The following is a 15121-nucleotide window of genomic DNA, read 5'->3' as shown; positions in this document are numbered from 1 at the left end:
TGCCCGCGGGAGGTAACAGCGGGAGCAGGCGCCGCTGAGGGGAGAAATAGTCTCCTAAGCTGGCGCTTGAGCAAAAAAAAAAAAAAAAAAGGTGAAATCAATTGCTATTAAAATAAAAAACTTTATACTCACCTACCGCTGTAATCCCAATGTCCCACGGCGACCCGCTCACCCGGCAGCATGCTATACACTGACAGGAACGCGATAGTTCCCGGCATTGTGGTCATTGGAGTTCAATCAATCAGCTGAGAGCTCTGGTAACCTCACTTACTGCACCCGTGCTGCGTGAGAAAATTCTAACACCGCTTCGGTGCCGTAAGTGATGTCCCCAAAGCTTATCAGCTGATTGAACTCCAGTGACCTCACTCCCGTCAGCTCAGCGCTATACACTGACAGGAGTGATTACGCTCCTGTCAGTGTATAGAATGCTGTCCTCTAGAACTGTCACACCAGTGATTGCTGATGTGACTGCTCTAAAAGTGACCCAGATCGTTGTGGGACACTGGATTATGTCATCACAGCAGACAGGTGAGGGATATGGTTGTTTTTTTATTTTTTGTTTCTTACAGGTGACAATGGCTTCAGCGGAATGGGCGTTACACTCACCTAAGTGTTTTTTTATTTTTAAATAAATAATTAAAACCATGTGGACTTTTATTTAAAAATAAAATACTTTATTCTGGCTGTGTTTTTATTTCAAAAACATTACTACGTGGTTAGTAATGGGGGCGTATTGCAGCTGCCAATACACCAGGGCAAGTGGAAAAAGCGGAGGCTAAGAGCCAGATTCAGGGCATCTTATGGATTCAACGTTTGCCCAATTTTTCGCACTGACTGACTTTCATTTCTTAAATGATGGCCACTCATTTTTCTTTACTTAGAATTTGTATTATGGCAAGAAAAAAAGCAGCTAACAGTATTCAGTAGGACTATCCGCTGTGTATCCACCAGACTTCTGCACAACACAAATGATGGTCCCAACCCCATTTATAAGGCAAGAAATCCCACTTATTAAACCTGACAGGGCACACCTGTGAAGTGAAAACCATTTCCAGTGACTACATCTTGAAGCTCATCAAGAGAATGCTAAGAGTGTGCAAAGCAGTCATCAAAGCAAAAAGGTGGCTACTTTGAAGAACCTAGAATATAAGACATATTTTCAGTTGTTTCACACTTTAACTATATAATTCCACATGTGTTAATTCATAGTTTTGATGCCTTCAGTGTGAATGTACAATTTTCATAGTCATGAAAATACAGAAAAAAATCTTTAAATGAGAAGGTGTCCAAACTTTTGGTCTGTACTGTACTAGGGAGGAACAATAGCCTGAAGGACCTTCCTTCCGAAGGCTAAATCTCCAACAGACATTAGGTTTAGTCTGTAGTGTTTGGAGAAAGTATGAATTGAGGACCATGTGGCAGCTCTGCAAATCTGTTCGATGGATGAGCTGGCTTTCCTCAGCCCAGGAGACAGATATCGCCTTTGTAGAATGGGCCTTGAGCCTTTCCGGGGGAGGTAGATCCTGGATCTGGTAAGCCTCTGTAATCGCCCTCTTAATCCAGCTGGCTATTGTGGATTTTGCGGCTCTCTTTCTTCTGTTTGGACCTTGTGTATGGACAAAGAGGTTCTTGTCTTTCCTTCCTTCTTCAGTTTCCTGAAGATCGTGCAGTACTATTCTCCGAATGTCCAGAGTGTGGAATTTCATCTCTTTTTTGTCTTTTGGTTTGTCACAAAAAGATGGAAGGATTATCTCCTGAGATCTGTGGAAATTTGAGACCACCTTAGGTAGAAATGAAGGTTCAAGTTGGAAAATTAGACGATCTTCCAGGATTCTTAGGTAGGGTTCATTGACCAAAAGGGCCTGTAGTTCACACACTCTTCTGGCTGTAGTTACTGCCGTTTTCCAGGTCAGACTGTCCTGTCTTATGGTTGATAAGGGCTCAAAGGGTGGAAGGGTTAACCCTTTCAGAACAATGTTAAGGTCCCAGGGGGGAACCAGGTCTGTTACTCTAGGGTGGATGCGGGTGGCTGCTATCATAAATCTTCTCACCCACTGATGTTCCGCTAGTCTTTCATCGAAGTATGAACTTAACGCCGCTACCTGGACCTTAAGAGTACTAGGTCTGAGACCTTTGTCCAGACCTTCTTGTAAAAAGTCTAGAATCTGAGCCACATCAGCCCTATGAGGGTCTGGGCGAGTGGGTGCACACCACCTTAAGAAGGTTTTCCAATCTTATCGTAAATGGTGTTCGTTACAGGTTTCCTGTTCTTCTGGAGAGTTTTGATGACTTTCTCTAAGAGGCCTCTTGTTTTTAATATCAGGAATTCAGAAGCCAGGCAGTTAGGTGTAGTCTCTCAGGATCCGGATGGTGAATTGGTCCCTGGAGAAGGAGATCCTTGATGGGAGGAAGGATTAGAGGGCTCTCCACACTCAGACTGGTTAACGTTCCGAACCAACTTATTTTTGGCCAGCGAGGGGCCACTAGGATTACTCTGGTCCCTTCGGTCCTTATCTTCTGTAAGGTTTTTGAAAGGATAGCTAGTGGGGGAAAGGCATACGCTAGTTTGAATTTCCATTTGTAAGCGAATGCGTCCACACCCAGGCAAGGGCCATTTGGATCCAGGGAGAAATATTGAGGTACTTTCACGTTCTGGTGTCCGGCGAAGAGATCTACCTCTGGATAGCCCCATCTCTCGACTAACATCTGGAAGACGTCTGGCTTTAGGCTCCACTCTCCTGGATGAATCTTTGTTCTGCTTAAGAAGTTGGCCTGGATATTGACAACCTTTGATATGAAGAGCCAACAAGGATAGAAGATGTTCTTCGGCCCAGGAGAATATTCTTGCCGAGATTGCTTTTAAGCTTTCGTATCTTGTGCCCCCTTGATGACGAAGGTGGGCTACCGTGGTGATATTGTCTGAAAATATCTGAATGAGATTTCTGGACTAGAGGCTCTGCTGCTCTGAGGACTTCCTCTACGGCTTTTAGTTCTCTGAAATTTGATGAGCGTTGGCTCACCTCTTTGGTCCATATACCCTGGAATAGCTATTGAGAGACCATGGCTCCCCATCCCTTTTCGCTGGCATCCACCTTTATGGTTACCAGCGGATTCTGGATCCATGGTACTCCTCTCTTCAGATTTTTTCCGTTCAGCCACCAGAATAGAGATGTCCTTACTCATGGTGGTATAGGGATTCTCCTGTTCAGAGAACGTGGGGATCCGTCCCAATTCATAAGGATGTGGGTCTGTAATGTTCGGGTATGCGCCTGAGCCCATGCCACCATCTGAATACAGGATGTCATAGACCCAAGGACCGACATGGCATCTCTTAATGATACTGATCTTCTGCTCCTTAGGACATTGATTTTTGCTTTTAATCATGACCCGTTTGTTTGGGCAGGAATGACATCTGGCTGTGGAAATCCAATAGTACTCCTAGAAATGTTTTTGTCATGGAGGGAAGCATATCTGATTTTTTCTGGTTCACTAACCAGCCCAGTGACGATAGGATCTGAGTGGTCAACTGTAGATGTTCTCAGAGTACTGGTACTGAGGGCCCGATTAATAACAGGTCGTCGAGGTATGGTACTACTGAAATGTTCTGACCCCTGATATAAGCCATGACTTCTGTAAATATTCACAGGGCTGATGAAATTCATTCCAAATGGGAGAACACTGAATTGATAGTGGACTATTTGACCCCCCTGAGCCACTGTGAATCTTAGGAACCTCCTGTGAAGTGGATGTATGGGGATGTGGTAATATGGATCCTGGAGGTTGATTGTGACCATGACATGGTCCTGTCCTATCAGGGGGGACCGTCGACCTGATTGATTCCATCTTGAATCGTTGGTAGTGGATATACTGATTCAGTGGCCTTAGATTGATTATAACTCTGTGAGAGCCATTTGGCTTTTTTATTAGGAAGAGTCTGGAATAATGCCCGTAGAGACTGCGTTGGTGCTTAATAGTGTTGCCGAGGTCTCCCAGGATTTTCTGAGTAGTCCCTCCATTTTGCGTTCCAAGGGGTCTTTTAATTGAGAGGAATCTTCAAAGGGCAGTGTGGTTTTCTTTGCTACTCGTGCAATTTGGATATCCACTCTTGGGACTTCAGACCAGCATTCTGCCGTCTCATTGTCTGCAGGAAATCTATCCCTTAACTCTGTAGGGGTATTTAATCTCTTTTCTGGAGATTCCCACTCCTCTAAGACTAAGTCCCTAATACTCTGGTGTATAGGGAACACCAATTTTTTCCTGGAACGTAGCCACCAAAACATCTGATCCTGTACTGTTTGGGGCACTTTTTCTTCCTCGACCTCCATAGTTCTCCTTACTGCCATGAGGAGTTCCTCCAAGCTATCTGATGGAAAGTAATCTCTCTCTCGATGGGAGTTATCAGGGGTTGGACTTAGTTCACCTTCCTCTGGAAGATCTTCCGAGATATACATCTCCTCTTGAGAGTCTTCCCTGACATACAATCCCCTTTATCTCATTCATTAAGGAAGGTTGTTCCTGCCTGATAATCTTCTCCATACAGTCCTTGCATAGGGGCTTTCTATGGGAGGACGAGTTTTTTTTTCTCCAGATGCAGGTTCCTTGTCCCCCTACAAGAGAGGGGAGAAGGGGAGGAGAGCTATAATCACTATTTCCTGCATCTGGGAGATGGACTACCAGTGCCATACTTACTGGGACCAGACCGGCGCTAGGCTCTACAGATGCAGAGCGAGAAGCTTCAACAGACATGGTTTTGTCCTACCTGTAGATGTCTTCCTGTCCAGGGCTCCTTTTATGGGCGACCGGACCAGCTCCTCCCTCGGTGTCCAGGTGAAGATTTCTAATCACCTGCGGCATTCCGCTCTTCTTCCCCCATAGCTTTTTGATGCCGTCCACAGTGGAACGCAAACTGCCAGAAGTGACGTCATCATCCACCGCCCGGCGTCACTTCCGGCGCCGTGGCGTGCGCTCCACATCCTGGAACTGACATCGCCCGCGCATCCAGCAGGGGAGAGGAGGAGGAGATGGACCGGAGAGCTCAGAGAGGCCTCCGGTCAGAAGATCCTGCAGACCTTGCCCGAAAGCTGGGACTGCAGGAGGGGGTCCCAAATCCGGAGGAGACAGGAGCAGCGCCCTGAGGAAGAGAGGTAAAGACCGCTCGATCCTCCGCTGCCCAGCTTAGTAGCTTCCCCCAGTGCCTGTCGCCAGCCCAGCACATCGGGGATGACCTCTTCATCCCTAATAGGGACAGGAAATAACACTGGAGGGAGGATGTGGGAGGGGCTATTTAAACCTTTAGTATTTCCTGTCCCTCCTCCTGTGTGCTGTCGTGGGGGGGGGGGGGGGGGGGGTTATTAGAAAATTCGGACTCCAATTAAAGTTTTGATTGTACCCAGAAGTGAAGTGACACTACCTTTCAGCCAAGTAAATATGCAAACCTAAAGTACTATTATTAGTCAAGTAAAATTAAATAGTAAATAGACCTGCAAGTGGAAAAAGAGTGAAAAATGCCAAACTCAAGTCACTTAAAACGAAAGGTATGCTTTATAGGGAACATGTCAGCTTCCCCAGTCCCCCAAACTACCCCCATGTACTGATCCCTTTATTCTAGTCATTGGGGCATTGCTTTCCACAGACTAATATAGTCCCACTACTTTATCACATCCTGAGTGACATAAGTGACATTTTTTTTTTCTTGATTTCTTTTAGTGTTTCTTAAAGTCATAAAGTTGCCATTTGAAATGACTTTAGTTTTGTGCCATGTCTGTGATCGGCTTTTTTTCAACAACATTAAATAACTGAATGAACATCCTCCGAGCCCGGTGATTCCATAATTTTTGCCAGGGGTTGTACAAATTAATGGATGTCCTATTGACGGTGGCAGCTAGTTCCTTTTGTTATTGTGGAGTTACATGCTCTCAGTTTGGTGGGCCTGGGGAAGCTGACCGGTTCCTTTTAAGCTGCAATATGCTATAGTATCAATAATAGTTAAAAACAAATTTTTATAGCAAGTCTGATGAATTATTGCTATAACATTTTTCTACTAGTCATAATCAAACATTTTATAAGCAAAACAAATAGATGATTACTGGTATAAATAAGAGTTTGAATTATTATTGAACAATTTAATAGCATATTTTATGTAAAAAAAAACACAACCAAACCATAACCTTTTATTACAGATAATTATGCTACTTTTCATTTTTTTTTTTTTAATGGAAATGTGCTTTGAAAAGGAAATTCTGGGACTGTAGTATTTTTAACATGGGCCTCAAGTATCTGATTGGTGTGGGTCCTACTACCATCACCTCCCATAAAACTCTATGTTGATTTACAGGAATGTCAGAAACAAGCTAATGCAACCTCTTTACCTTTTTTCTTCCTTTGCTCTTAAAAACTCAGCTTGTTTTAGGATTTGCACCATCACAGATTCCATTGCCCCACTGTTTACACTAGCCAATTGTCTTGCTGATGATCTCCGTCTTGTTGAAGTGCATCCTATATCTTCCTCTGGTCTTCCACAACTTATGGGGGTTACCGCTGCAGAGGTTTTCTCTCTCAAATTCCTCAAATAGACAAAAACATTTTTATATTAAAAGAATTGTAATGTATATAAAATATTAGGTAGCTGCTTAAACATCAAATTTCCAAAATTAATGTTATTTAATATGTATTATTTCTAGGACCGCTGAATTATCTCAGTATTGAATGAATGGAATTCAAATCTATAGATGCCCTGTTTTCTGGGCTGTGGGATATGGTCTGCAACAACACTAAAATGACATTAGATGATATGAAACTCACCCAACTGCATGCATTATATTTGTACAATATTTCCTGAAACACAAACATCATAATCACCCCCCCCCCCCAACCTACTGTCTTCTTCCCCATTCCAGTAGACTGTAAGCCCGCATGGGCAGGGTCCTCTTCCCCCTGTACCAGTCTATTATTGTTAGTTTGTTTACTGTAAGTGATTCCAAATACAGATATGTAACCCCTTCTCATGTACAGTACCATGGAATCAATGGTGCTATATAAATAAATAAAACCACTATAAAAATGATATATTGGAAGATAATGTCATGCTTATTTAAAATGAAAGTTTGAAACAAACTACAGCCATACAATTATTGCCATAAATTGCTTTGTGCAACCTGATCTGCTAGAGGTTACTAAAATTCACCGGCGGCACTAAACCTTTTGCCGATTGACGTTCGTTTAATAGCCAGTTTACTCAGGAAAGGCTGATGTAAACAATGTGCACTAGGCGATCTGAAGTGCATATAGGCTGCCATGGTTCATAGCAGTGCGAGTCTGATTTACACAAGATGGTGCACTGCCGAGAACTTTGATATTTTATGCTGTGCAAAAGTGCATTCCCCCGATGAACAAGATTTTGCTCGTATATCAGCAACCTGTTCATAAAACGAGCGTTCCTAAGAAAGCTCATTCACGATGATCTTTCATTGTAAATGCAACCGTAAACTACTTCTTAAGAACGCGTGTTACACAACAATGTTTCACTGTAAACAGGTTGCCAGTCAGCACAGCGTAAAAGATAATCATTCTTGATTGCATTGGTGCACTAACCTGTGTAAATAGGACTTGCATTGCAGAGAACTATGGCGGCCTACGCACACTGAGCGATTTAATACAAATCATTCAGTGAACATTGTTTAATGCAGTTTGCCTGGGGAAACAGGCTATAAAACGACCAATCAGTAAAGGGTTACTGATTGGCAGTCATTTAGTGCTGCAAGTCAGTCAGTGTAAACAGACCCTTAGACCCCAGTAAGAAATATTGAGACATCCTAAAGCATAGGTGTCAAGGCCCGCAGGCCGAATTCAGCCCACCATGATATTCTATGCTCAACCAGCTCTTCCAGTGTTGAAGTGTGAGCCAGAGCTCAAAATCTAAGATGACAGCCGCCCCCCTTTGTTGGCGCCATCCCCTCTACTAAGTAGTGGCTGCGTTCTACACACAGTCAGTGCTTAGCAGAGGGGGGCGGAGGCAGCACAAGGAGTTGATGCAATCTTCGAATCTGAGTAGATTTAGCCAAGAGAGGGGGCGATGCCAGTACACATCTTTGTGAGGGAACAGTGAAGGCGCCACCAGCCTGCAAAAAAAAGAGGTGAGCACAAAGAACGCAGTCAGCCACCACTTGTTCTCTCCTATAGCCCCACTACCCAGGGACAGTTCTTCTATAGCCCCTGGCCAGTCTGTGCTCGAACCATGTTGCACAGATATCTGCATGAGCCCTTACAAATACAATTGGCCCTTTAAAGTCAACCATAATGCTGATGTTGCCCTCAGTGAAAATGAGTTTGACACCCTTGTCCTAAACCCAGAGGTTTCCATTAAACCAAAATGTACTAAAGGCTGGCTGCTGTGTATCTGCATACATAGCTGCAAGTCAGTCACAGTGTAGGTGGCAGGGAGAGGGCTCCCCTCATGAATATATCGGACTTAAATGAATCAGGTGTATTCTATTTAGCTTACTGCCACAATATTTTTCTGACATTTTGGCTTATAGAAGGAGGAGCAGACTTATCCCCAATCAATGTTCCTCTTAAATCGGATGATAGATTCACGTTAAAAGAGAATATACCGTATTTTTTGGACTATAAGACGCACCTAGGTTTTAGAGAAGGAAAATAATAATAAAAAAAAAATTTAAGCAAAAAAAATGTGTTCATGATGCACTTTTAAGGGGGAGGGGGTCTTCTGTTGACACTGGTATAGGGGTAATGTCCCCCAATTCTGACAATATCCCCCATCCTGGTATATATGCCCCCCCTCCTTTTATACGTGGTCCCCATCCTTACCCTGGTATGCATGGTACCCCCCCCCCCCATCCTTACCCTGGTATGCATGGTACCCCCCCCCCCATCCTTACCCTGGTATGCATGGTACCCCCCCCCCATCCTTACCCTGGTATGCATGGTAACCCCCCCCCCCCCCATCCTTACCCTGGTATGCATGGTAACCCCCCCCCCCCCCATCCTTACCCTGGTATGCATGGTACCCCCCCATCCTTACCCTGGTATGCATGCCCCCCCCCTCCCTCATCCCCATCATGCTGCACATAAAAAATAAATAAAAAACTCCTACTCACCTTTCTTCTCTCTCCTCCAGCGCTGCATCCTGTCCGCACTGATCTCTCCATGTGAGTCACTCACAAGGACAGAGGTCAGCTGCCGGAAGTCACTGCTCCCCACGCCGGGACTGTGTGCGCGGGGAGCAGTGACTTCATACTCCTTCATAGCTGGCAAAAGCAGGAGCCGCACTGCGGCTACACTGTGTGCCGCTATTAAAGGAGCATGAATATTCAGTGCTCCCCACGATCCCCTTTCGTAAAAAGAAAAAAAGTAGGCATTAGACCTACCGGTAATACTGTTTCCAAGAGTCCCTCATGACAGCACCATCAGGAGGTCGTCCTTCATATCCTTGATAGGGACAGGAAACACACGAGGTTAAAAGGCCCCTCCCTCCACCTCAACTCCAATGATTTTTCAAGTACCACACCAGGATGGATGCATTTATTTGCCTTTCAACAATCTATGTTATTTCACATAGCTGTTTCAGGAATATTTAGGGAGGGAATATAATATAATGGGTGCAGTCATGAGGGACTCCTGGAAACCCCATTACCGGTAGGTCTAATGCCTACTTTCCAGGATGTCCCTCGTGACAGCACCATCAGGAGAATACATTTTAGGGTGAGTCCACTGCCTGGAGGACCTTCCTTCTGAAGGCCATCTTTTGGCCTGATAGAATGTCCAATTTATAATGTTTGCAGAGGGTGTTCAGATTTGTCCAAGTTGCCGCTTTGCAGATTTGGTCTACAGATGCCCCTGCTCTTTCTGCCCATGATGCGGACATAGCCCTGGTAGAATGGGCTGTAATATTTTCTGGAGGGGACTTCCCCTCAGCTAAATAGGCTAGACTAATTACTGATCTGACCCATCTTGCTAATGTAGATTTTGTTGATTTCTTACCCTTGTTTTTTTCCCCCCAAACTGTATGAATAGGTTGGAATCTATACACCAGTCCTTCTTGACCTAAGTATTGTAGAACTACTCTCCTGACATCGAGAGGAAGGTTAATTCTTGATCATTTTTATAGTCCTGACAAAAAGAGGGTAGGACCACCTCCTGATTTATATGGAAAGGGGTAACTACTTTTGGTAAAAAGGCTGGGTCTAACCTGAGAATAATGCAATCATCTAGGCATTTCAGGTATGGGTCTCTGATTGAGAATGCTTGAATCTCCCCCTATCCTTCTCGCTGTGGTTATTGTGACTAGGAACACTGAGGAATTTTATGTTTGATTCTATGAGAGGCTCGAAGGGCTTGTTGCATAGGCACTTTAGGACCATGTTTAAGTCCCATGGTGGGATGTGGGATTTAATTGTTGGTCTTAACCTTGTTGTAGCCTTAATGAATCTCTCTACCCATGGATGGTGAGCTAGGGGATAATCCATGAAAGCGCTGAATGCAGCAATCTGTACTTTTAATGTGCTGGGTCTTAGGCCTTTTTCAAACCCGGTCTGCAAGAATTCTAGTATTTTAGGAAAGTCTGGAACGGAACTCTCAGATGCTGGTTGATACTGCAAACAGAATCTCTTCCAGATTTTTGTATAGATGGCCGACGTTACAGGTTTCCTACTATTTTGCATGGTTGAGATTACAGCGTCTGACAGGCCCCTAGATCTCAGGATCTGCCTTTCAGGGTCCAGGCGGAAAGCTGGAGACCTTTCACATCGGGATGCAATATCGGACCCTGAAACAGCAAGTCCTGCCTCTCCGGAAGGATTATTGGATCCTCCAGGGACATTTTCTTCAGTAAGGGGAACCAACTTCTCTTGGGCCAGAAAGGTAGGATTATTATCACCCTAGCTCGGTCTTCCTGAATCTTCTTTAGTAGTCACGGTATCATGGGTAAAGGAGGGAATGCATATGCTAAATTCACGTTCCATCTTTGAGATAAAGCATCTATCCCTGCCGGTCTGTTTTCTGGATTGAGGGAGAAGAATTTTTCTGCCTTTGCGTTTCTTCGTGTGGCGAAGAGATCCCATTGGAGAATGCCCCAGCGATGTGTTATGTGACGAACTGGGAGGTGTTTCAACTCCCATTCTGACTGTAGAACAGTTTCTCGACTGAAGAAGTCTGCTACTGTATTGTGGGAACCTTTTAGATGCACTGCAGATATTGAAAAGACTGATCTTTCTGCCCACTGGAAGATTTTTCCCGCCAAGGATTGTAGAAGGTGGTGACATGGACCTCTGATGTTTGAGGAAAGCCACTGATGTCATGTTGTCCATTAATACTCTGACATGTTGACTTTTTAGAGGTTTTCGACACCTTTTCAATGCCTCCCAGATGGCCTGAAGCTCTCTCAGATTTGATTATTTGGGATGATCCTGCGTCCGCTAGGTACCTTGTAGGTATTGACAATTTACACGAGCCCCCCAGCCTCTGCTGCTCGCATCAGTAGTGAGTCACAAATGGGGCTAATTTCCACATGACTCCTTCCCGTAGGTTGGCCTTGGAGGTCCACCAAGTTAATGATCTTTTGGTTCCCTTCAATAAGGAAACCCTTTTATCCAGATCGACCAATTTTTCGATTCCAGGTTGATAGAATTTGTTGCTGCAGTTGTCTCGAATGGAATTGGCTCCCCCTGACTCCCGGTATGCAAGCTGTCATAAGACCCAGGATTTTCATACATTCCCGGATGGAAACTTTCGTCCTCCTCCTGAATTTCTTGATCTTGGCCCTGAGCTCTGTCCGTTTCTTTTCTGGCAGAAACGACATTTTTTGTTCGGAGTCTAGAAGGATTCCCAAAAAGGTCTTTCTTATTTCTGGAACAAGATGTGATTTTTTCCCCAGTTTATAATCCATCCTAAATTTCTTAGGGTCAGGATGGTTGATGTTAGGTTGGTTTTCAGCTCCTGTGGAGAGTCTGCCAATACCAGGAAGTAGTCTAAATATTGAATGATTAATATTCCTTGTTCCCTGAGGAACGCCATAACTTCGGCCATCAGTTTGGTAAAGATACGTGGGGCTGAAGAAAGGGCAAATAGGAAGACAAGTGAACTGGTAATGTAGAATGGTGTCTCCTTTTAGTGCAAACCGTAGAAACTTTTGACGGACGGTGAATTGGTATATGATAATAGGCCTCTGAGATCTATTGTACACATCACCATGTTGTGTCTGATTAGGGGAATTGTCGACCTGATTGATTCCATTTTGAATTTTGATTTATTTAGAGACTTTAGATTTATTATGGTGCGATAATCACCCCCGGGTTTCTTTATTGAAAAAAGACCTGAGTAGAAGCTCAGAAACTGTTCTGCTTCTGGTATCATTGCTCCGGAGTTTATAAATTTTCCCACGTCTGTTAGTCTTTTGGAGACCTGGGAGGCTTGGGCTGTTGTCAGGTGTAACTTTCCCTGTGGGATCGGTTTGAATTCTATCTTGTAGCCTCATGCAATAGATTGGAGAATCCATGGGCTGTTGGTAACCTTCATCCATGCTCCGTGGAAATGTTGGAGTCTTCCTGCGGCTTTCCTGGCATCGTCATCTTATACGTGTGTTAACACTTGTAGTGGGAAGGGGATTCCTCGATTTACCTCCCTTCGGGTAGCTCCATCTACCAGACTTCCCTTTACGGGAATATTCTGACTTCTGCTGGTAACGAGGCTTCCGAAAGGAGGACACCTTCGGTTTCTCCTCCAGAAACACCCCCCCCCATCTGAGGCTTTTTCCAGTATTTCATCCAATACTGGACCAATAGATTATGGAAAAACTATCGCACTCCTGGTATAGGTTAAAACCCGGCACTCGAAGACTTAGATTAATTTTCTTGATTTTAATAAAGTGGATAATAATACAGTGTACAAATGTTTCGGTCGCTTAGGACCTTCATCAGTGTACTAAAACAAAATAAATGACAGTCAATATAACCCTGAAACCCTGAAGAATAAAATCCAGGCCACCAAACATAGACGAGACATTGAAAATAGGAAACGTACCAAGTTCAGAGATTCAGAAGATTACCAACTGAACCGTGTCTACAGATGGCGAGACAAACAAGCTCCCAGAAGAAACTACACACGCTTCGGACACTCCTCTACAGATCAATCTACTTCTGGATCAGAGACAGACAGATGTGACCTCACTACATCTACTCATTTTTTTAGGCAACCACAAGAAGAACTTCAGAAGAAGAGGACCATGAGAGGAGGGACCCACAAGAGGTAACATGGACTTCGTTCAGGTGACCCGCTCTCAGGTATAACCCCGCTTGTAGTGAACATTTCCTCACGTTCCTTGAGCATTGCTGAATTTGCTGTACTTCAGAAAGGTCTCAATTTTTGTCCTTCCAACAGCTGTAATACTTTTACATTGGATATGGAATTGCAAAGATTCTTTCGCTCTATCAGACTCAAAGCACAATTTTCACAGGAGTCCACCCTGAACACAACCACTTCACTATCCACTACCCCCATGGGTTCACCCCATATTACTGCAGCCAGTCTAGGTTTAAAAAACTTAAAAAGCACCTGTCGACCGCCACGCAACCAACATGCAGTGGAGACTTATTGAATTTATAGATCACTCTTTTCAAAAACTACGATCTGACATGGATAGGGGATGTATACACTATCACCACAATATGTCCAGCTTGGACAAACAAGCCCTTAAATCCCTGCAGGCTGATCAATCGATCATAATTAAACCTGCCGACAAAGGCGGGGCTATAGTCGTAATGGACAAGACTACATATTTAACGGAGATTCAGCGTCAACTTGATACCACAGTGTACTTGAAATGATCACGATCCCTCATACAACATTAGTACACTAGTCACAGGGATCATTGATCAACACTTGAGGAAGGGCACAATTGATCTCAAAACACGAGATTTTCTCATAAAAAAAACTTCCTATAACCCCAGTGTTCTACACACTTCCTAAAATTCATAAATTAGAAAAACCACCAGGACGCCCAATAGTCGCCTCAACTGACTCCATACTGTCCCCGTAGTCAATCTTTTTAGAAAAAATACTTACCCCATTGATAAAAGAAAGTCCATTGTTCATACTTGACACAGCCTTCCTCAGTATGATTCGAACAATTTACCAAATCCAACCAGACGCCCTCTTAGTGACTCTAGATGTCAATAATCTCTATACCTCTATTCCACATGAAAAAGGCATCCAATGTGTTGGGAACCTATTGGACAAATCTGATATATCTCCAGAGATACGAGATCTTTGCATAGATCTCCTCACCTTAGTCTTGACCAAAAAGTTTTTTTCTGTTCCAAGATGCCTATTACATCCAAAGACAGGGGACCGCTATGGGCTCTAATGTAACCCCTCCTTATGGCAATTGCTACATGTGAAGATAATATAGTTTACCCAAACATACTATATAAAACTTATGCCATTCTATGGAAAAGATACATAGACGATATATTCTGCATATGGGAGGGGGGGGGGTTCGGGTTCGGTTGAGTCACTCACAGACTTTAATACCATCAATTCAGCATGGGAGGGACTTAAACTCATGATTTCCTCACACCCTGACTATTAACTTTCTAGACATCAGGGTCATCAAGAACCAAGAGGGGACACTTTCTACTGACCTCTATATTAAACCCACGGACCGTAACGGGCTACTTCGTTTTGACAGCTTACACCCCAAATCCACCGCTTCTTTGATTCCCAAGTCACAATTCCATTGTGTAAAACGGATAGGGAGTGATCCGGCTATTTGTGACCTTAAGACTTAAAGAAATGCAAAGTAAATTTGAAGAGAGAGGATATCCCCCCCCCCCCCCGATTTACTGAAGGAATCTAAAAGAGACCCCAACATCAGAGACCGACTTATCCAAGCTGACTTTGGTAGCACTAAAACCTTACCCCGACAAATATTTCTTTCAAACCCGAAAACCGGCACATCCCCGTGTTTACAATGCTACCAGTGTAATAACGTCACCAGAGGTAATACATTCTACCACCCACACACAGGTAAACAATACCAAATCAAGGACTATTATACTTGCAATTCATCTTTGGTAATCTACTTGATCAAATGTCCATGAGGGCTTAT

At 43.9% G+C, this 15121-nt stretch overlaps 1 protein-coding gene across 2 annotated transcripts in view; it reads right to left on the bottom strand.

Annotated features, from left to right (window-relative positions):
* The window catches only part of BRD10 (bromodomain containing 10), a 76839-nt gene that overhangs the window by 39139 nt on the left and 22579 nt on the right, over positions 1-15121 (bottom strand). For both annotated transcript variants that reach the window (XM_073668951.1, XM_073668958.1), the window contains exon 2: positions 6369-6563. In XM_073668951.1, the coding sequence (XP_073525052.1) occupies positions 6369-6563 (195 nt within the window). The remainder of the gene's footprint in view (positions 1-6368; positions 6564-15121) is intronic.

Source organism: Phyllobates terribilis, unplaced genomic scaffold, assembly GCF_046119375.1.
Source record: "Phyllobates terribilis strain yellow unplaced genomic scaffold, ASM4611937v1 Scaffold_1__5_contigs__length_1240528914, whole genome shotgun sequence".
NCBI lineage: Eukaryota > Metazoa > Chordata > Amphibia > Anura > Dendrobatidae > Phyllobates > Phyllobates terribilis.
The sequence above is the reverse complement of the archived record's forward strand: the minus strand, read 5'-3'. Positions and strand labels throughout refer to the sequence as shown.